The sequence below is a fragment of the Hyaloscypha bicolor genome (assembly GCF_002865645.1).
Source record: "Hyaloscypha bicolor E unplaced genomic scaffold K444scaffold_17, whole genome shotgun sequence".
Classification (NCBI taxonomy): Eukaryota; Fungi; Ascomycota; class Leotiomycetes; order Helotiales; family Hyaloscyphaceae; genus Hyaloscypha; species Hyaloscypha bicolor.
This window is the reverse complement of record NW_020194519.1, coordinates 1652263-1672711: the sequence shown is the minus strand read 5'-3', so window position 1 is coordinate 1672711 and position 20449 is coordinate 1652263. Positions and strand designations below refer to the sequence as shown.

The 20449-nt window shown below is 50.1% G+C and overlaps 10 protein-coding genes across 10 annotated transcripts; 3 read left to right on the top strand and 7 right to left on the bottom strand.

Moving 5' to 3' along the window:
* Positions 1-660: 660 nt before the first annotated feature.
* On the bottom strand, positions 661-1229 carry K444DRAFT_660179 (uncharacterized protein; the record flags this gene model as incomplete). The annotated part of the gene is made up of 2 exons (XM_024886433.1): positions 848-1229; positions 661-809 (listed from the first exon to the last, which is right to left on the bottom strand). The coding sequence occupies exons 1-2, from the start codon at positions 1065-1067 to the stop codon at positions 661-663; spliced, it is 369 nt and encodes a 122-aa protein (XP_024741923.1). The 5' UTR covers positions 1068-1229.
* K444DRAFT_211213 (uncharacterized protein) lies at positions 1152-1794 on the bottom strand. The gene has a single exon (XM_024871085.1). It carries the CDS (start codon positions 1719-1721, stop codon positions 1185-1187), a length of 537 nt encoding a protein of 178 aa, XP_024741922.1. The 5' UTR covers positions 1722-1794; the 3' UTR covers positions 1152-1184.
* Positions 1795-2977: 1183 nt separating this feature from the next.
* On the bottom strand, positions 2978-5023 carry K444DRAFT_660178 (uncharacterized protein; the record flags this gene model as incomplete). Its single annotated transcript, XM_024886432.1, has 6 exons — positions 2978-3865; positions 3918-4039; positions 4098-4378; positions 4463-4797; positions 4853-4886; positions 4951-5023. 6 exons carry the CDS (start codon positions 5021-5023, stop codon positions 3160-3162), a joined length of 1551 nt encoding a protein of 516 aa, XP_024741921.1. The 3' UTR covers positions 2978-3159.
* Positions 4951-6224, top strand: K444DRAFT_211106 (uncharacterized protein). The gene has a single exon (XM_024871083.1). The coding sequence runs from the start codon at positions 5333-5335 to the stop codon at positions 5981-5983; it is 651 nt and encodes a 216-aa protein (XP_024741920.1). The 5' UTR covers positions 4951-5332; the 3' UTR covers positions 5984-6224.
* Positions 6225-6464: 240 nt separating this feature from the next.
* On the top strand, positions 6465-7223 carry K444DRAFT_640711 (NAD(P)-binding protein; the record flags this gene model as incomplete). Its single annotated transcript, XM_024884523.1, has 1 exon — positions 6465-7223. The coding sequence occupies one exon, from the start codon at positions 6465-6467 to the stop codon at positions 7221-7223; it is 759 nt and encodes a 252-aa protein (XP_024741919.1).
* A 1243-nt stretch (positions 7224-8466) lies between these two features.
* On the bottom strand, positions 8467-9239 carry K444DRAFT_211100 (uncharacterized protein). Its single transcript, XM_024871082.1, has one exon. It carries the CDS (start codon positions 9180-9182, stop codon positions 8679-8681), a length of 504 nt encoding a protein of 167 aa, XP_024741918.1. The 5' UTR covers positions 9183-9239; the 3' UTR covers positions 8467-8678.
* Positions 9240-9360: 121 nt separating this feature from the next.
* K444DRAFT_554463 (amino acid permease) lies at positions 9361-11879 on the bottom strand. The gene is made up of 3 exons (XM_024876654.1): positions 11233-11879; positions 10964-11171; positions 9361-10905 (listed from the first exon to the last, which is right to left on the bottom strand). The coding sequence occupies exons 1-3, from the start codon at positions 11531-11533 to the stop codon at positions 9564-9566; spliced, it is 1851 nt and encodes a 616-aa protein (XP_024741917.1). The 5' UTR covers positions 11534-11879; the 3' UTR covers positions 9361-9563.
* Positions 11880-13890: 2011 nt separating this feature from the next.
* Positions 13891-14600, bottom strand: K444DRAFT_608692 (uncharacterized protein). Its single transcript, XM_024879436.1, has one exon. It carries the CDS (start codon positions 14291-14293, stop codon positions 14045-14047), a length of 249 nt encoding a protein of 82 aa, XP_024741916.1. The 5' UTR covers positions 14294-14600; the 3' UTR covers positions 13891-14044.
* A 2874-nt stretch (positions 14601-17474) lies between these two features.
* On the top strand, positions 17475-18431 carry K444DRAFT_519834 (14-3-3 protein; the record flags this gene model as incomplete). The annotated part of the gene is made up of 1 exon (XM_024873993.1): positions 17475-18431. The coding sequence occupies one exon, from the start codon at positions 17475-17477 to the stop codon at positions 18429-18431; it is 957 nt and encodes a 318-aa protein (XP_024741915.1).
* Positions 18432-18670: 239 nt separating this feature from the next.
* Positions 18671-20438, bottom strand: K444DRAFT_660174 (uncharacterized protein). Its single transcript, XM_024886431.1, has 2 exons — positions 20262-20438; positions 18671-20169 (listed from the first exon to the last, which is right to left on the bottom strand). The coding sequence occupies exons 1-2, from the start codon at positions 20427-20429 to the stop codon at positions 18970-18972; spliced, it is 1368 nt and encodes a 455-aa protein (XP_024741914.1). The 5' UTR covers positions 20430-20438; the 3' UTR covers positions 18671-18969.
* Between the last annotated feature and the right edge of the window lie 11 nt (positions 20439-20449).

The window sequence follows — 20449 nt, the reverse complement described above, 5'->3', positions numbered from 1 at the left end:
CCGACAGCTGGTGGGACATTCTACTCCCGAAAATACTGGAAGAAGTATGCTGACTCTGCTTCCTTGGGAATAGCTGTGCAAATGAGGCTCAGCTTAGCTGGACTTCGAACTGCTTCGAGCCAGATTGCATATCTTTGGGGACAGGAATATTATGGGGGCAGAAATTTCATTTGAAGGCATGGCTGCTGAGAATTAATGGTGGACAACACATAAAGCGATGATTTTCCGCCTTTCATGGATGGGCTGGTGCTAGGAGGGCCGAGAATATGATGCCAAATAGCAATACTATCCAGCTGCTCTCTCAGATGTTTCATCTCGATATGCTTCGATTGTCATCTGTTACTTTTCCAGTTTTCTGTCTAAATGCTGATGACCCAACACTGCTCCGCAATGCTACAGCGTTTCGCCATGACAGACAAAGGTTTGATAAGACTGAGTTCGAAACTTGACACCACTGGTGCATTCTCGAAGGAGGTGTTTCTAAGTGTTTAATCTTTTTGATTAATTTCTTTCGTTCTGAAGACAATCAGGACTTCTGGTATCAACATGACAGCAACAATCGCTTGCACCACAACTCCCAGCACCAAGGTACATATTACATGATACATGACACGGAACACATAGGCCAACCGAGCTCGAATGCATCAATACAGGACAGGTTTACAGCTCAGCACTTCCAAAACAGAAGTTGCTCCCATCGTCTGGATACTTGTCCGAGAAGTATATCTCGCTGCTGCACGACGACACTTTGACCCATTGATGTAGGTAGAGTAGAACACACAGTTCTTCGCACTTGCTGATGTAGATTCCTGGAACGAGTATGATTTGCATCTTGATCGGTACATACCGAGAAGTTGGCAGGAGATGGGGCCCGCTGCGTATGCCCGGTCTAAGATATTCGAGGTGAGGGCGGGACTTGGTGTGCCCTGGACGTCGCAATTCGCCAGTCCAGTCTTTGTTGCAACAGGTGCAGCGCTGGTGGTTGATAGAGAAGGATTCGGGTCGGAGGTAGGATTTGAAGAAGCTTTCGCTGGCGCTCTCGTTGCAGTAAATAGAGTTGTTGCCATGCTGGGGAGATCATCGGTTTCGCGTCGGCGCACGTTCTGCGCATGCGTGTAAAAGCTGTAGAGCGAGGTGGGCTCAGAGGGCGATCCGTATGGACCGTTGTCTCGTCAGGTCAAGACTTATTTCATGGCTAAGATTGGTTGGTAGCCAAGTTTCTGTTCCCCCTCTCGTTCATGCCAAGGATAAGTCACGACAGAAGTCATGGCGATAACAGGCACCGGCGGTAAGTGGCTAGTCTTCTGCGGCTGTGCCTTTTTCTGGTATGGATCCCCCGAGTAAGCTATGATAGAAGTCATGGCGATGGGCACCAACGGTTGGTAGCTGGTCTTCTGTTCCTTCTGCCTTATTTGGTTCCATGGATATGGAGATGCTACAGAAGTCATGGCGAGGATGGGGACCCTGATGGAGGTCCATTGCCGCCTTTCGATTTGTGCAGCTCGTTGAGGCCCTTCCTGTCCTTGCAAAGGCGATTGTGAGGAAAAAGGTAGTGAGGCTGACGATAGGAAGGCCCAAAATATGAAGCGCAGCATCATCGCGAACCCAGGCCTTTGGAACGTCCAGGGTTGCGCAGGAGGAGGATTGGAACGTTGGGAGTACAAGGCGTAGGTTTCGGCGGGCCTCCAGAACAAAAATACCAACCGACGCAGCCCCCACATTTATCATCCTGACTGAATCCTTGTCAATTGGCTGGCACGGGACTATTTCTGTCGTGTCTAATATGAAGACATTCGCAATTGCTATGGCCGGTCATGCTGAACCTTAATCAGGTCCAATCCCCGTCATCGCATGGATGTTTATCCACATGAACTTCCTCCATCTCTGAATCTCAATTCGCCAATAAGAGAGTAGCAATAATTTCAAAGCACTTATTAGGAAATCCCGGAACCTGGACCACCTCGATCGCAGTGCCTGAACTACAGATGGTCGTCTGATCTCGTCGGAGTCCGGAGCAGATAATAAGTTGGCACAATGAAGAAGATCTGGAACGGAGAAGAAACATTTCGTCCTTAACGACGGTAGAACGATAGTCCTGAATTATTCAAGCGCCATACGAGATCTCCTCCCCGAGTTCTGGAAAGTTGGAAATGAAATGCTCAGAATAGGATCGTTCAGGGTTGTGGAGAGTGAGTGGAAGCACTTGCTGCCAGCTTGCAGTGGACGTTCCTCTGACGATGACACTGACGCGACGGGCTTCAGGGCGCGTCTCATGAGTAGTGGAGAGATTGAAAGATGCAGTCTCCTTGCCGTTCTAGCCCCTATTCCGAACCACACATATTTGGAAGAATTGAAGTGGCAGTGAGGAGTTTTCTTTGAGGTTAGGGAAGTTGCTCCCCAAGGAAAGTTGCGACCGAGGATGCAGCCACCGGGATTTAAAGCCGGCTGTCACGTGCTCCCGGACATTGGCCACTTTTTGATTATGTCCGAGACTGCCTAGAAATGTAATTTGGATCTCGAGAGACATCCGAGAGGCGGAAAGTCCGAGCGACGGTCTGTAGTTATGCCCCCTCCGTATCAAGCCGACCTCAGCTTGCTTCAACAAGCCACATCCCACTCATCCTTGTGCAACTTCCAGTGGCAACATCCTGCATGGCCCGTATAAATTCCGTTCGCGTGGCGAAGTAATCAAGAAAGAAGTTCAAGGTAGGGGCTCAAACTCGAAGTCAGTCTTTGGACCCACCGCAGCAGACAGTCAAACACCAGGATTTCTCCAAGTGGGCTCTCCGGAGTGGCCGTTGGCTATTCAGTCTTGCCCCAGTAACATTTATCGACCCATTGTTGCGAGATGACAGCTGTGAGGACCGTATAGCTCACTTGGATTCATTTTCATCACCTTTCTGTCGTATGGCAGCCACAGAATCAATGTTGATAAGCCGGGCTTCAGAAGAGAATTGAAAAATGGCAGCAGCCGAATGAACCGCCCTTCGCCACTCTGAGATTCGCTCGCATATTCTAAAAACTGATAGAAGCTACCTTCGAGCTTTTTGAAGTCGTTTCATCTTTCCTCGTTATCAAATATATGTTTAATAACTTCAAACTCCACTCAGCTTTGCTTTGGTGGTACCAGAAAGGAAGCCAAGACTCCGATACCGACATTTATTCGACCTGAATCAGGCCATTGAAAAGCTCCGCGTCAACTTCCTCATTCCAGCCCTCAACCCAGGCAAATTTCTTCAGTACAAACTTTGCGACTTCCCAAGTAGCGATCAGCAAATCTTGCCGGCTCACCGCCAGCTGCTGCTTGAAATACGACTCCTCGCGTCGTCCCTTCGCCGCTGACCCGCCAACAAAGAATACCCAGAACAACACCTCCCTTGGGAAAACTTGCCGAACGGTGTCCGCGACATTCTCAATATCCTGCTTCAACAACCGCACCATATAGTCGTAGAGCGTACTCGTCAACGGGATCCTGCGCAGAGAACGATAGACATAGATGTTAGCAGCAATGACACAGCAACCACTGTTCGACAGCACGCTATTGACGGTCCGAGCAGTGCACGACCCCCCACGCAGCAGCGTATCGACGGATTTCTCAGCTTCAAATATCGAGCGATAAAGATCGTCTTTCTCCAATGTAAATGTTCCGTTGTCGCTTTGTTCCATCAGGTACGAAACACGGTGCAGCTCCACGAACATGCTCGCTGCTTCGGGATCAAGACCGCGTTCTTGTTCGATGTAATTCAAATTCCCACCAGCACCAGCCAAAGTCGAGGCGGGGACCTTCGTCTCCTTTGCCAGTGGCGGAGGACTTTCTTGGAAGATTGGTTTGGTTTGCGTCGCAGACGAAGTCAGTAAGTCCGCGCTACAACTTCCAACCTAAGCGGGACTCGGACGAATCTGGGGTAGGTACTTACATCATGACTATCCGTTGCAGATAATTGTTCATCGTGCGGGAATGGAGGTCTCCACGCAAGTCAATCAAGTGCTTCAGACCGTTCAGATGGACTTTAGCAATGTGAGCAGCTCCATTGAGCGCCTGGTGAGCGGTTACTGATCATCTCTTGAGTCTTAGGGGCACACCTGTGGACGCCAACCTCCAAGATCACGAGACACGCAATAGCTCCCACGGTAGCATCGCTAGTAGCGACACTGCTGTCTCCCATTCTCTCGTTAATGATTCGAATTGCTTCTGTTTTGTGTTGATAAAATGTTGGTTCAATAAAAGCTCTCTGGCCACCACACAATTTCATCCAATTGCTGGCAGCTAGGACAAGTGCGCCGTGCAGCAAAGCGGCATCTGAGGTTGCAAATCGAAACAATTCGTATTCTCGTCTCGATTGCACAGTCTTTTGAAGCAGAATTCGGTTGTTTGTAACTAAATTATCGGAAGCGCTGTTGGCGAGAAGTGCGAGACTGAGGTTGCAACCAGAGGCGAAGGGATTGTCAAAACTCGACTTACAATGATCCAACAACATCTTCGATTCACGAGAAAGCTCAAGAGGAAGGGTATGGAATGGATCTGTCCTTGCGGCTGGGAGCATTGTGCTGAAGGAGGGCTGCGCCATATTTGAATACCAGGAAATCACCTCCGTTCTGTGGTGTTTCGGAGCTGAGGTAGATTCCAGAGTTCCCTGAGACCGAGGGAGGTTGAGAGTAGGGGTTGTGGAGGTATATGAGGGAGTTATTGATGGAAGTAGCGACCCTGGCTCGACAGTCACATTCGCTGAAGGGTCTAAATTGTCTGAAGCTGGAGCAGGATATCCACAAGAGGCCCCGTTTTTCAGACAGTTGCGACTAAGGACTGTTAGATATGAGGACCGGAAGTGACAGCACGAATAATTTCCCTTACCAGAACGGTTTCCCTTCGTCACAACGAATATGGCCTAAGAATATCATCGGTAAGGTTTCAATGGCAGCGGACACGCATAGAGGAATTCCCAAACTTACGAAGTTTGCAAGAGACACACCCATTCCGACTTCTCTGATGCTCGCGACGTCGTCGCACTCCCTTCGGCGGCATTGTGAGTTCAATACTTTGCAACAAACGGTTCGAGCTTTGTTGTTGACCCTTAAATGGAGGCGAAACTCACATCGGCAAGCACTTGAGCACCACGGCCACAACTCCGGCCAGTCCATTATCCCGAACAACAAATCCATTGAACAAGACCAGCCACGATAAGGTTGTCGGTCAAAACGTGGCGGTGTCAGATATGCAGCTCGTATTCTCATTCGACAGAACCATGTGGAACGAGTCACGCCTCAATTTCAGCCAGTCACATCGGGTGCCTCCCTTGCTGACAAGTTTGCTCAAAATTATTCAGCACTCCCAATGGGGCCCGACGGGCTGAAATCAGGGAGAGATCACAAAACAGGACCGTATCTCCACGCCCATCGGGCTTTCAGCCCTGCCGCAGGCCGAGGATGCCGGGACGGCCAGCAAAAGTGTGTAACCTCGAAACATGCGACTTTGGACAGACCCCTCTCAATTCAGTTGACAATTGTTCAGTTTGGAACATCGAGTGGCAAGAAGGCGGAAAACCTGCTCTCTGGAAAATCGAACCACTTTGAGCTTGCGATAGCTTCAATGGTGCAAGGAGACACACCGCTCTCATTGCTCCTCCTTTTCCGATTACCGCATTTTCTATTGTCAGCAAGAGGCTTAATCCCGGGGCATTGGAACTCCCAGTTCGGGGGCTGTACTCATTTGCCCTCGTCACGGCTATGTCGTTCCCCGCCTCGGACGACACCTCCGAATGGTTCGCCGCTGGCTACGTATGTTTCAGAGGTCGGTAGTGACGAAAACCTCCTCAATCCTACCCTGGAGCCAAGCCGTGTCCGGACTCAGGACGTGGAGACATACCACGACCTCAAATGTCAAGAGGGGCTCTCGAATCTCATATGTGTTCGATGCCAGCCTTGCCGGGAAAATACGAAGTGCCTAGGACTTCCTAGAGACGTCGGACACTGTGATGACCTTTAGGGACTCAGTGCAGGGTCAGGAGCCAGCGCTCGGGACCGGCAAACTTCTGCCCCTGAATTCTGTGCAACGAAGAAGATCAATTGCTGTTTATTTGAAAAGTATAGTCCATGGCTCAAATACTTTGGAAATGTCTGCTAGCAGTCTTTCAACAGATCTTTCTTGAACCTCCCTGACAGAATCAAGAGGTGAACACCCTTGTTTGGTCTAACCTCGCGTCGTAATTATCGGCGTGAAAGAAAGTCCATCTTCGAGCGAGCTGCACCAAAATGCAAATCCACCATACTCTACGTCGTACCTTTAGTAGAAATGGAGATAAACGGATTTAGCTCTGTCAATCTACAGGGCCTTGTATTTGGGGCCTTTCCTACCTATAAATTACCATCAAATACTGTACAAAGCACCGAGCGGATGCTCCAACCTTTTGCACTTCCTCCTCTTCCATCGACACCTTGTCAAATCCAGATTCCAAGCTTCAACAAGCATGCCTCCTATCAGCGGTCAGTCGATACTAATCATCGGAGGCTCGTCAGGAATTGGTGAGGGGGTTGCAAAACTCGCAGCAGCAGAAGGCGTTACCGTCTCAATAGCCTCGTCCAACCCAACTCGAGTAGCCACCGCCGTCAAGACGATCGAAACCTCTGTCGCAAATGCTAAGGTCAAAGGCTACACAATCGATCTCACGAGCAACGATGTCGAGGCTCTGCTCGAGAAACTGTTCACCGATGTGACGACTGCCAACGGGACTCAACTCGACCACATCATCTACACAGCAAACAGAGTCAACATGAAACCCCTCGCCGAAGCCACCGCTGACTACCTCCGCGACAGCAGCCAATTCAGCCTGATAGTCCCAATGCTTCTCGGCAAACTTGGGCCACGGTTCCTCAACCCGAGCCCCAAATCCTCAATAATCCTCACAAGTGGTCGAATTGCAGAGAAGCCCGTCAAAGGCTATACCATGGGCGCGTATCGCGCTGCCGGTTTGTATGGTCTCACTCGTGCTCTGGCCCTTGATCTTGCGCCGATTAGGGTTAATATTGTGAGTCCTGGGGCGACGGAGACGGAGATGTGGGGGGATGAGCAGCAGCGCGCCCAGAGGAGAGAGATGATGAAGAGCAGGATGTTGTTGGGGAAGGTGGGGACTGCTGAGGAGGTGGGAGAGGCGTATGTTTATTTGATGAGGGACTCAAATGCTACTGGGATTGTTGTGAGCTCTGATGGAGGGGCGCTGATTCAGTGAGCTGGTGCCAATTTGATCATAGCCACTTGATGGAGGGTGGAAAACTTGCCGGAATTTTTAAATGCTCCCTACAGGTAGCTCTTTGGATTCTAGCAGATTACTTCAATCATTTTCTTTGTCTGGAAGAGTGGCTTCAAGAACAAGACCATGCTTTGATTGTTTAACCTATGTCTATCCATCGGACAGAAACCAGGGAAACAATAAGATTGTTCCAAATCAATGTACTGTCCTCACCATGACTTGAAATAAACTAAACCATTCTCTAGATTATTGACAAGATTACATTTCTGACAACCTGAAAGAAAACAAGAGAGCTTCCACCACATAAATTAGCTAGTTCAGTCTCGCCTTGAGTAGAAGGAAAGACTTGGCCGACTTTCACACAATCCACCACTGCCATGATTTACCACTTTCTCAGTATGGCTTCCTTAGCCTACCGCCTGTCGCAAATTACATTCCGCTGTATCGACTGGATCCAAGGGATACAGCATCTGAAAAAACTCCTGAAAAGCATATACTTCGCAGCAAGGCACCTCCGCTCACGAATCCTTGATAGGTCAACGATTCTGAGACTAGATAACGATTCGTTGACCGCTAAAGAGGCTTTTATCTATCAACAATGGTTTGTGCTGTTCTTGGCTGCCGTCACTGACGACTGGAGGTTGGCATTTGTCTGGTGTGGCGCAAAGTGTGAACTGAGGTTCGGCCCAGATGCCATGGAACTAGATCACAATATTCAAATTCATCGGGGATTCTCACTTAGATTCTTGATGTATATGGCATTGTTGGAGATGAGGTTGCTGGTGAGAATACAGCAGGTGTTGATGGCGAGTGTCGAAGCGGTAGTGCGGGTGGGTATGAGCTGATGAATGGGCTTCCACTGCCGGCACTAGTAGGACAATTTCTTTTTGAATAATGCATCATGAATAGATTTTGGATAGACCTATCCTCTTCAAAACACAGTTTGCGATTTTTTAGACATATTATCTTTACCTTGCTTATATCGAGTTCCCACTCATGATAATCTTTGAGACGGCTCGTGACAACATACGGCTCTCATTATAATTAGCTCCACTCCCACAAATAACTTTCTATTCCTTCGTTAGAGATAACACCTCAAGCACCTTTTCTTCCAGCCACCTAGCAAACCTAAGACTAAGCCTATCAACCCACCTCTCGACCAGCGCCTCCAACGCAAACACCAACGTCGTGAACTGGACATACCAGACGACACAGACCAACCAATAGGGAAACGTCTTCGCGCTTTCCTGAACACCAAACGAGATAGATCGGGAATTTCTGCATTCTTAGTCCAAAAAGAGCGGTGCAGAACAGTTCTATTAAGTAGAGGCAAAAGGAGATTTTGCCGAGGTATTGACAGAAGTCCGTCTCGGATATCCCTTTCAGGCATGGGAGCTGGGAGATTGAGAGCAAAAGAGAGGCTCTGGATAGTGACTACATGAAGCGTGCTTGGTTGCCCATGTGTAGCGACGATCGTGTCAGCCAGCGGATTGTCTCGAATCCTGGCATTGGCCTGAGGTGGGCGTCACTGAGGAAGAATGTTGGAAGGCCTGCAGTGTAGAATGCAACCCCGAACAGAAGTGCCCAGAGGATACTGTGTCTTGTCGGTTGGGTGTTGGGAACTCTTGGTGTGGGTTGCAGTCTACCAGCAACATACCTCCAGTGAAGCAAAAGAAGTGCCAGCTCCCGGGAACCATACAAATGAGTGAAAATGTAGCAACGAATCCCATTCTTAAATACTTGGCTACCACTCGGGCTACCAACAGTAAAAGGATGTAGCATACAAGCGAGCCGTAATACTGGAGTGGGATGGTCCAAACCAGCGCTTCGTATGACTACGAGTATAGAGGTGATAACGTGAAAACACGCAGGACCTAAGACATAGTCACGGGGTACTTGAGCGGCTCGGTCTCTCAAACCTTTCAAACCCAGTTTCATATTGCAGAGACTACGTTGACATTCCGAGATCTTTGCTGCATTATATCTGCTGATTGTCTCAACAAGGACGGCGTTTACATCTCCTCAGGAGTAAGTGCAACTTGTGCCTCTTAGTTGGACGAAACTAGCCTCGGGTATGTAGCTTATGTGTCACGTGATAACCATCAATGTTCAGTTAGCCTGTGACGAGTTTGACATTGCATCGGTGGTGTGGGTTTCGAGTTCTTTGTTGATTCCTATATAAAATCCTTGTACGCGCAACTGCTGCTCTCTCTCTCTCTCGTGCTGATCTCTGAAGGACAACCCCACACGATAAATTCTGCCGCGGTTCTTCAGCAAGTTTCCATCTTTCTATGTACCCCTCTTCTTTCCAGTCTATCTCTAGCAGAAGATCTTGTAGATGCGCTTCCATCGCGGCAACTGTGCCCTCTCCACGCGTTCAGCCTCCAGCAAAGTAGGTGTGTCCCACTCCTTCCGTCCACTTTGCAGATCCATGTTCATCGTTCTCATAAACGGCGTTCTGTAATAGATTTTGTACGGAATATAGAACAGGATGACAACGGGTGCAGCTAGGTACGCCAAGAAGAAATTCTGAGCTATCCCAGTAGCAGTGTATGTTCCATACCCAATGGGCCAAGCGGCGGTCCAGAATTGTGCTACGAGCACGAGGCAGTTCAGAATGAAGCCGACCCACGAACCGATCACGCCAACCTGGGAACGGAATGCGAGCTCGTCTAGTGAGTGACCTTGCTTCTTCCATGCTGATCGAAAGCGGATGTGAGCGAGGCAGATGGATCCCCAGGTGAAAATCGAGGAGAGACCGGAGAGAGAGTAGAGCCAGTTCAAAGCGGTTTTGGCGTCTTCTTGACCACCGGCCACGACATAGCAGAGAAGGCCGAGCGCTGATGCCACGATGATAGAGACCAAAGGACGTCCCGCGCGATCAATATATGCGAGAATTCTAGGAGCTTGATTCTGCTCTGCTAATGCTGCAAGAGTTCGAGAAGAGCCATAGATTGAGGAGTTGCCGACGGACAAGACAGCGATGAGAATGACGACGTTCATCACTGAAGGGAGCACCTCAATACCGGCATTGTTAATGGCGATTACGAAAGGTGAGGCCTTGGCATCTTCGCTACTGTCTCCGAGTAGTCTCGCGTCTCCATATGGCACCAGAAGACTGACTATTGTCAAGGAGACAATATAGAACAAACAGATCCGCCAGAAAACCTGCTTGATAGCTGTTGGGAGACTTCTTCGAGGATTTTCGGATTCGGCAGCGGCAAGGCCAACCAATTCGGTTCCAGCAAACGAGAAAGCAGCTGTGACAAAGACACTGCAGAGTCCCTTGAATCCAGAGTTGAATGCCCCTGACGCAATACTTCCTGCGGGTTGGCCCATTTGGTAACCAGGATAATTTGCGGGAACGTTGTTGCTCTTCCAGTATCGTCCTCCAATATATCCTCCATCTGGACCACCTCCACAATTCAGGATGATACCCAAAATGATGAAACCGATCACAGCAACAACTTTGATGATGGCAAAGACGAACTCGGCTTCTCCATAACCCCGAACACCGAAGAAATTGATGGCCACGATGACTATCAAGAATATGGTAACCCACGCTGCCTTGTTGGTATCGTTGGCTCCAGGCCAGAAAGATAATGTTATGGAGGCCGCAACGATTTCAAGTGGGAGTACAACGAGCCATTGTATGGCATAACTGCAGAGAAAGTTAGCGTTGATTTTGTTCCACCAAGCCTCACTTCTGCGTCACTTACTTCCATCCCATGGCAAAGCCCCAAGCAGGGTCGAGGAATCGAGTTGAATAAGCCGAGAAAGATCCAGCAACGGGGAAAAGGACTGCCATTTCCCCGAGAGCCTGGACGGTACAGAACATGAGGACCCCAATAATAATAAATGCAATAATAAGGGCAGCGGGGCCACCCGTGGACAGCGCGGCTCCAGATGTCACAAATAAACCAGTTCCTGAAGCCGGGAGTTAGCACCTTCATTAATAACCCTATCTTACGTGAGGGTTGAGACGAACCGATGGAGCCGCCGATTGCAATCATCTGCAAGTGTCTCCCTTTCAATTTAGTAGCAAGACCGGAGTTGGCCGTTCTCTCTGCGGCTGCGGCGTGATCATATTCTCTTGGATTAGTTGCTTGCGCAGGCTTGGTGACATGGGCGTTGGGGTCCCGTTTGAAGCTGTCGATGAACCGAGTCCCCCAATTCCCGTTGGACTCTGCATGGCCAGGAGCGAAGTCGTTTCTATCCGTACTGCCTCCCCCAGAAGAGGGCAGAGTCAAGTTCTTCTCTGGATCATAGTCTGAGGGAGCGGCAGACATAACGATGGCGTTGTTGAGGAGTATTTCTGGTTTCGTCGTCTCGAGTATATATTTGTAGCTCGTACCGACTGCGGTGATGGCCCCCTTAAGGTCGTAACAATTCGCCAAATAATGAGGAAAATGCAGATATCAAAAGAACCTAATACTTTCGAACGTGGGAAATGGGGCATTAAGATGGTGGTAAGCTGTCAACGGGTGGTCCGCGACATCGAGTAAGATCTGACCTAAATCGTCGGGCGTCGTTCGTACCTTCCATTATCAACAAAGTTGGCCACTAGCGCTATCAACTGACCCAATCCCTTGTTGGTCCACCACAGATCAATTAATCCTTTTATGTACTAGAAACGGGGATCGATAATAAAGAAGCAGAGTTCTACGAATGAAATTTGCTGGCTGCATGTCAGTGCGACCAATTTCTTACGACATAGCGAGATTTAGTGCTGACAGGGGTCGGAAGGGAAAGGCTTGACTAGCGGGCGCCACCTTGGCCGGAAAGCTTCCTCATTCCTTCCATGCAGCATTCGAATTGAGGCAATAGTGCGGGGAAGCCAAGCCCGATCGGCGACCATGCATTCCTTGTTGGAAAGGTTGAAATTAAGACCCGACTGAGCCGACTTCCGCTGCATTACTTGAGTCTCTTGCTTACGACTAGTCGGGTTGATGGTGGACCATTCTTGGGAGGTTGGTTTAACCAGATCTCTCCGAGTCAATGACAAACCTGACAAGGTCCACTGATTTTGTATTTGTGGGAGAAGAAAATTCTTATATTTCCACCTTTGAGCGAGGGTGGAGAGGAGATGGTAAGATCTTACCTGCAGCCCTGGGAAAAGGCCCCCATATTCATCGTTGACATCATGTTCCCTTGAGAGATTTGAAGGAAGCAAGAGTTCAAAGCAGTTGAAGTCACTGCAAATTTTTTCACTTTTCGCTTTCAGAAATATTGATTCGGCCAGGAGGGTACTCCCGGAAGTTTCGGGTTGTTCCTAGTATTCCGTGATCACTCATTGTCTACGTGAAATTTAATACATTCTCATCAGGATTTGTTTTGAAGGAGCTTTTCTTTTCCAGTTTCCTGAGCACTTTTGCTATGGCTGCTTGCTTCCTCGAGTGTCACTGCGGTTTGCTCAGTCTCAGGCCTTGCTTTCTGCAATTGGATGTCGCTCTCATGCTTTGAAGTTCAAGTTCCGCAACCACGAGAATCGCCTGGCCATCCCCATCATTATACCACAGCCGTCGCCCTGTCAAATAACAACGTTGATAACACAGGCCAAGATGCCGCTCGGGTTCTGCAGCTCCCCGCCTCAATTTTGCTGATGGTTTCACTCTCACAAGCAGTAGAAATCAACGGGAGCAATCGGGAATAGACAATTAGGCCAATTTTATTGTGGATAGTAGCCTAACTAGAAATAAATGACTAGCTAGACATAACGTGGAAATAGTGAGGAAAATTGAGAGCTTTAGACAGAAACTAAGTTGGTGTGGTGGCGATGGCCATATAGGGCTCGTTTGTCGGAACGAACACAAGCGGCTCCCCTAGGAACACTTAGGCAAGCGGTATGTACTCTCCAGCGTGGAATGGTCAACCTCTAGCCATCGGTGTTCCTGGAATGAGTTAGGCAACGCTACCAAATCCGTTTTCGGCAAGATTTCAGTTTATTTTATCTCACCAACAAACAATTTCCCCTCCGTTTAAGGAAACCACAAAGCCGTCATAACTGCTGGCGTTACAACTAGATAAATTGTTTAGCACGAAGGAACAGATATATCGATTCGCCCTTCACGAATATTATTTCCACAGTTAAGACCCTGATAATCATAGCTATCAACAACAATGCCGATAGTATCAGTCTTGTTTGGGAAGGCGATTGCGATCTGCTGGCCACACTGATCGAGATTGAAATAATCGTTTGAGATAGAAACTTGCAAAGCCTTTGTGTCTTGTTAGAATGAAGTCAAGGAAGTTGGCTGGGGTGGAGTCTCACACCTCCGTTAACGGTACTGTCGCACATAGTGTCACCTCCATGGGGAATCAGGAACATCTGACCGCAGGCAGAAATAGCCTACCTGGGCTGCGACTATATTCACAAGGAAGGCAAAGGAAAGTAGTGGGGTCATTTTGGGCAAGATACAGTGAACTGTGTCTGGCCCTGCAGTTGGTGGAGGGTGAAGACGAAGGGGAGCAGAGGGCGGGAGAGGTAGATCAAAGCCGGGAGGTAGTATCGTTTTATACTCAACGGTACTGGGGATGTGATATCCTGGTCGCCATAGGTGAAACTCTTATTTGTGCCAGAAGCGAGGCAGGTCAGTAAACAACGGACTCTGTCTCACTACGTCAACTTTGCTTCAGTTAGATGATTGAGGACCTGAAATAACATGGGAAACCAGACTTGGCACCCAAATATATGCTACATATGAAGCACAATCATCCACACCACCCAATTCCTCCCATCTCGAACGCCACCTAGCAGGCCACCCTTTCCAACTCATTTTTTCCACCCCTACAATCCAAGATCACCTCTTCCTCCCCTTCTTCGCCTTAACACCTCCCTTATGCTGCTGCTCCGGCACGCCATCATACCCTGCCGCGTGCCCCCGACCTTCAGGCATAGCACACTCCTCACACTCCTCGCCCATCCTGATCGTCTGCCAGATATTCCGCTTCTTGCAGGGTGTCTGGATGAGGTTTGCTGCCGAGCAGTAGCGCCCTAGTGCGTACGTCACGTGTTTGCAGGAGTAATCGTGTTTGTACCAGTAACACATGTCGTGTCTGCTGTGATTGGTGAAGCGTGTCCGGGCCAGCTTTACTGGAGAGGGGGTATTGGGTGTGTCTGGCGATTCGCGGGTGGCGGTTCAACCTGGTTGGCCCAGGACTTCGAAGTGTATTCGGTGTACTGTCTCTTTTGTTCGTGTCCTCGGAGCAGGGGTAGAGATTGGATTTTCGTGAAACAGATGTTGAGCCGGCTGTTGATAGTTGATAAGATCTAGGTCGGCGTAACAAGCCCATTCTTATAAGAAACCCCAATTCGCCTCATCCTCTCTGATCGACGCTTCCCGTTCTCCCGCCGCATCCATTCCTGTAGAAAGGCATCTCTGCTTCGTGGTCAACGTTTCAAGAGACTCGCTGTCATATGTGATAGACGCACCTCGATCCTGAATGAATCCATTCAGCTGCGAACTTGCTCTGTGCCTTACCTGTACAACCTGTTTGCTTGCAGGCGACTGGCCGTCGTTTCAATAATCAGGCCCAAACAAGGCTTCGGTGTAACAAACAGAGCAGGAATTGGTTTGTTCCACGTTTCAGTGAAGGACTTGGGAGTGAAGGAAGGGGACACTGCCATGGAAATAGAAAGCAAGCAATCACTCATCCCAGTCTGCGGCTCTGTCGATCTCGCGCAGACTAAGCTCGGATCTGCCCGAGCCTGTAGGGCTGCATGGAACAGGTGATTGTGAGTCGCTGGAAGCGCGGCAACTTGCCTAGCAGCCTCTCTTCGAGGTTTCCAATGTTGTTTTCCTGGACCCAACGGACTTTATAGTTTTCTTCTGACGATGATCTGAAGATGACAAAGAACGGCAAAGTAAGATGAAGATGTTTCACCTCATCCACCCTGAGATTGCCTTTGCGCCGCCGAGTTTCCTGGACTTTGGGATGAAAAGTCGCTCCCTTTTGAGTCCGGATATCGATACCAAGGTCCCTCCTGGCGACACGCTCTTCTAAATGTTCGAACGTCCTTCTGGAAGCACCTGCCACGAGAGCGTCCTGGTGCGGCCGTCCCGCGTGAAGCTTCCACCACACTTCCCAACCCCCCTGCACATGTCGCGAGAAGGACGTGTGCTCCAATCTCTCACCGCCACTCTATGACGCCGTTTGCCGAGAAGTGATATGCTGTCCTTCCGCTTGCCTTGATGGAATTGGACAGCCGGATGAGAGGGGGTGGCCGCATATTTGAAGGCCAAGTGCAATCGAGCTGAGGTCATCGATGTGCTGGCACGACAGGCTGGTCGTCGAAATGGAGGAGGTTGGGCCTCTGAGGGATGCGGACGTCGTTATAAACTTCACCCTTTCCTTCAAGGGCCGCTCTGCCACATCTCCAATCGACGAGATTGAGCAGCCCATTGGGTGGCCGCCTTCTGAGGGCCGGCGATGCGACATGGCTGGTGCGTGCAGGCTGTCCAGTGAGGTGGTGAGGAGGGTTTTTAGCCCTACTGCAGCTGCTCATGCGGGCTGGGAGTGCATGGCTCGGCGATTTTGCCATCGCAAAGTAATATCCATCGTATCAAAAGCATCCGCACGGGGCAGCGAGGCCACGCGCAGCTGCACTGAAGCAGACATCTGAGGGCGTGAGCTCACGTTTCGAGCAGCAAAAGAATCGTGGCTCGGGGACCATCTAGAGATTAGTGGAGCACACGGGGCACGCCACGGCCCACTGGGCCTGACTGCTGATTTGAGGCGCTGGCACACCCAGGCAGGCCCAAAGCCATCGCCTCGTCCAGCTGCGCTGCCACGTCAATCCAACCGCCAGAATATGTACGGACCCAAGTAGCTGCAGCATTTGATCTAGCAGCTGCATCAGGTCGCTGCACGCCGCGGGGGTGAAAATCAAGTGGTCGCGCTCCCAGTGATATATAGACTTTCTGCTGCGTCCGTCCTTGAGCTCACGTTCGGTCGTGCTGAGTTGTTGTTGCTGTTCCCCGTCCCTGCTTTGCCATTGCATCTCCAGATCAGACGCGTCGACTCGACGTCCTACGCTCGTTTCTGCGGGATCGCAAGCCCTCACCCTCCTCAATTCTGTACTCCAATTCCGTGCGCGCTGTCCGCTCGCCGCTTGCTGCGCGTTTACCCTCGCAATTGCAATTGAGGTTCAGCCCGCTGCACTGAGGTCCCTGGCAACATCACCGGCCGCGACCAAAACCGAGGCCCTCGACCTTTCACCGCCCTGCCTGTCTCAGGTGCAATTGCGCCCGCTGGACAAGTCGAAATGCTTTGTGCGCAGTCCAGTACATCGGTCGAAGGATTAAAGGGTTCGCGGCGACTGTCTTGCTGAGCTTCGAGTGGCTGTGGCCGTCAACTGCCTGCTATTGGCTCCGGTCACTGCCATTCGCGTCTCGAGTCCCGCCTGTAATAATAGTGGTCAGTGAAGCTCAATTGGATGACGGCGGCGGCCTCTCATCTCTGCCCAGCGTCCGTATTGGTGGCCGAGTGTACCTGGTCTGACTGTTTGCAGTATACGTTGGCATTGGGCTGTCTGGTAGCTGGTAGCTGGAAGCTGGAAGCTGGTAGCCGGGTCGTTGCCCAGCCTCCTGTGGCTCGCATTTTTTTCTGGATTGTCTTCAATTCCCAGTTCGACTGACGACTCCTTTCCCCATTCAGCATTTGCATCTTCTTGCGCCTATAATTAATTTGGAAAGCTTGGAGTTCGCTCAATCGATTTCGGTGAAGTGTGGTTGTGGTTGGGTGGTCTGCTCCGGATTTCAAGATCAACAAAATTATATACTCGACTTTCGAAGCTGTCCCTCAGCGGCAACATCACCGACGACTAAGCAACGAAGCTAGGCAAAACTCTGGCAGATAGAAGATAAAGCTAATCTAATACTTTTCTTTCAGTGAGTAATTTTGTTCTTGTCCTGACAAACTCTCAACCCAGACAAAGCACCAGTCACAGCACACTCCCTTGACTTGGCAATAGCTGACATCGAGGTAGCATTTAGACCTCGGGCCGCTGGGGACTGGGAGCGCGCAAAGCGGTACGCAATCTACTGGAACGACGAGGAAGACGCCCAATTCATCAAGTGGCTCCGTGAATCTGAATCTCAGGCTCGCATTGGGAACCTGGTACCAGAGAAGCGTCGCCTGCCTCGATCGATTGAGCACAGCCTCCATCACAAGCTCTGGCTTTTTAGAAACTCCGCTCCAAGGCTCAGCTCTTCCTTGATCTACCTACTCATGGCATCTTCAGAGGTGGATATGAAGTTCCTCGGACAATTCGCTGCCAACATCCAGGGTGACCATCCGCTCCTTGCACAAAGCCTCTTCCAAATATTTGGCAACCTTACTATGTTGTCTGAAAAGGTCATCCGCGCGAGGAAATTACGGCGACTGGACACTACCCGCGATACAAAGTCTGTCGACCTATACTGCCGCATTATATGGTATGCTCGCGAAGGATTGAAGCTGTTGGAGGAGTATGTCTTACCGATGGTCGCGAATTACGGAGAGCTGAAGGTTTTGTCGTACAAATTGCGAGCTTCCTTCTACCACCTATACGTTCTCTTCCACAATCAACCTCCAGTCAGCCTCAAGCCCGGCACCCAAGTATCCACACCTCCAGGACTCACGTCACCACGCAAAGTCGACAAGGGCAAAGGCGTTGATCGAGGATCACCAAATGAAACCTATAGACCAAGTTCGGTCCAGCCGACGCACCCGTTAGAAGGCGGTCCCGTTGGAGGTCAACCCGGAATCCAACCACCACCTGTCGAGTTCGCGCCTAATTTCCTTGTCCCTGCGGCAGACTACCGGCCCAGCGCTCTGACCTGCTTCCAGGAAGCCACCAAACTAGCAGAAAAACATCTATGGGGCAGCCATCCTCTACGCCTGTCGGTTAAAGTTGAATTCTCGGCATTCTTATACGACTGTCTGCAGGAGCGGGAGCAGTCACGGCGGATGGCGAAGGCAACAATAGCAGAAGTGTATAACGCAGCGGAGGGAATGGACGACGAGATGTTTGATGACGCGGCACAATTGGTCGGCATACTTGGGAAGATGATGAAGCGAGGACTGGGCTCAGGAGGATCGGGCAGCACACCTGGCGCTGGATCTTCCGGTCATCGAGCAACACCAGGACCAAGAGGCGCAGAGCAGTTCGCTCTTCCGAGTCCAGGGATGGACAACCCGATATAAGGGCTGTCTATCGCCTCCTTCGATTCTCGTCGGAGACCAAATTTCATGCATACTTTGTAACTGTGGTTGGGATGCGGGTCTGCATATGCATTCGGAGGCGTTGAATATTCTTACATACTTGTAACAACAGAGAGGGACTTGCATACATTCTGTGGTGTTTATACCCATGGCTGCCATTGACGGCTAGGCTAGTCAGCTGCGAATAGTTGATGCAAATGCGAATTGTATCAGAGTCGAATGCTGCTTCCATTGTGAATTATTCTATATTTTTGTGCTCATGAGCGTTGCTCATCGATGAGAACTCGAGGTGGTGAAAATTGCGATATGAACCAGGATTCTGATCTCCTGCGATGAGCTCTTTTCATCGACGAGTGCTTCCTTGCTGAAAATAAAGAGGGAAAAGGAAAAGGCAAGAAGTCGAGTCCCGAAACCAGCTTCCGAGTCGAAACTCCCACCCAGCAGGTAATTCACGAAACTCGGCAAGACGAGATCTCCAATCTAAAGAGCCTTGAGAAAGGTCCAAAGCCAAGCCTCCAGCTCAAGCCGCACCATCATCCCTAAACTTCTTCTGAATCAACTCCGCAATCACCATCCTGCCCGTCCAATTATAGAAACCAGCTTGCATATGCAGCCACTTATTCTCTTCATACTTGCTCTCCAACCACTCAAGGACCTCGCAATCATCTTGAGTCCACACAGCATCTGGCTTCAATCTACCTTTCCCCTTCGAGGCTTCCTCTTCCTCACCAATGGCGTGGGAATCGTCGAATGGGTTACTGTGGCCGCTGCCTCCACTTTCTTGGTTCTTCTTGTGTCCTCCACCCCCGTCACGACTGCTATTATTACCGCCATTGCTGCCCCAATTGCCGCCACCATCATTATTGTTGCCGCAGTTCTGTTGCTTGTCCTTATTCTTGCTCTTTCCGGATCCGCCCTTTTGCTTCTTGCCTCCATCGCCACTTCCAGAGTTGTCCCAATTGTTGTTGCCATGATTGTTGCTCTTCGTGTCCCAACCACCGCTCTCTTGCTTCTTCTCACCATCTCCACTTCCACTCCCAGAATTGTCCCAATTGTTGCCGTTGTTGTTATTGGATCCCCAATCATTCTTCTCTCCGCTTCCAGAATTACCCCAATTACCACCACTGCTGTTGTTGTTGCCCCAGCCACTCTTCTCCTTTCCCTTCCTCTCTCCAGGATCGGCGGGCTCATCCTCAAACAACGCACCAAAGTCCGGCATATTGTCATTTCCCACATCCGTATTCTCGACCACGGTCTCCCAGCCATTATTGTTACCATCGTTTTTTGTCTCCCAAGCATTACTAGTATTCTCATCTTTCTTCTCTCCATCTCCAGACACGGAAGAGGATTTCATAAGCTCCTTATACCGATTCTGAACATCCTTCTTGCTAGCACCAACCTCAAGCGCGATGTCCTTCCAGCTCCTGTTCTCGCCTTTCATGCTCTTGATTTTCTCATCTTGGTCTGATGTCCATCCCTTTCCTCCGCTCTCACCGCCTCCTTCCTCCTTATTCTCACCTGCGTCAGACTTGGCGTCATCTTTCGACTTGTTGTCTTCAGACTTTGCGTTGGAGTCCTTGGAATCTGAGGAGGAAGCTTTCTTCTTGCCACACGCAGCGCATTTCTCGTATCCACCTTTGGATTTATCTTTCTTCTCGCCCTTTGACTTCTCCTCTGTCTTTTCGGCTTTAGAGGACTTGCCTAGGACCGAATCGTTATCCTACGCCCACATTCATGTTAGCATTCTATTTCCAAGACCCCAATGAAAAGCGGGAAGAGAACCTAGCCAGGGAAAGTGAGGAGGTTGCATACCGGCTGCAAGGAGGCAAGGCGTCTGACAGGTGAGCGGGTGCTGGAGGTCGTCGAGGTGCCGGAGACGAGTGAGCCGCCGAGGAACCAGTTGGTGAGGGACACCTCGACTTTCTTGTCTCTCTTGCGGGCAGAGGACATGTTTGCTGCTGGGGAAGGCATCTTCGTCATGGCCGGAAGTAGTGTTGATG

What these genes read in the sequence shown, in the direction of transcription:
- K444DRAFT_211213 (XM_024871085.1), bottom strand. Translation starts at nt 1,721, where the DNA reads ATGTGGGGGCTGCGTCGGTTGGTATTTTTGTTCTGGAGGCCCGCCGAA.
- K444DRAFT_211106 (XM_024871083.1), top strand. Translation starts at nt 5,333, where the DNA reads ATGGGGCCCGACGGGCTGAAATCAGGGAGAGATCACAAAACAGGACCG.
- K444DRAFT_211100 (XM_024871082.1), bottom strand. Translation starts at nt 9,182, where the DNA reads ATGAAACTGGGTTTGAAAGGTTTGAGAGACCGAGCCGCTCAAGTACCC.
- K444DRAFT_660174 (XM_024886431.1), bottom strand. Translation starts at nt 20,429, where the DNA reads ATGACGAAGATGCCTTCCCCAGCAGCAAACATGTCCTCTGCCCGCAAG. An exon ending in GCCTTGCCTCCTTGCAGCCG is followed by an intron (nt 20,170 to 20,261) that starts GTATGCAACCTC and finishes ATGTGGGCGTAG; the next exon opens with GATAACGATTCGGTCCTAGG.
- K444DRAFT_554463 (XM_024876654.1), bottom strand. Translation starts at nt 11,533, where the DNA reads ATGTCTGCCGCTCCCTCAGACTATGATCCAGAGAAGAACTTGACTCTG. An exon ending in TGCAATCGGCGGCTCCATCG is followed by an intron (nt 11,172 to 11,232) that starts GTTCGTCTCAAC and finishes TCCCGGCTTCAG; the next exon opens with GAACTGGTTTATTTGTGACA. An exon ending in GGCTTTGCCATGGGATGGAA is followed by an intron (nt 10,906 to 10,963) that starts GTAAGTGACGCA and finishes CTTTCTCTGCAG; the next exon opens with TTATGCCATACAATGGCTCG.
- K444DRAFT_608692 (XM_024879436.1), bottom strand. Translation starts at nt 14,293, where the DNA reads ATGTGTTACTGGTACAAACACGATTACTCCTGCAAACACGTGACGTAC.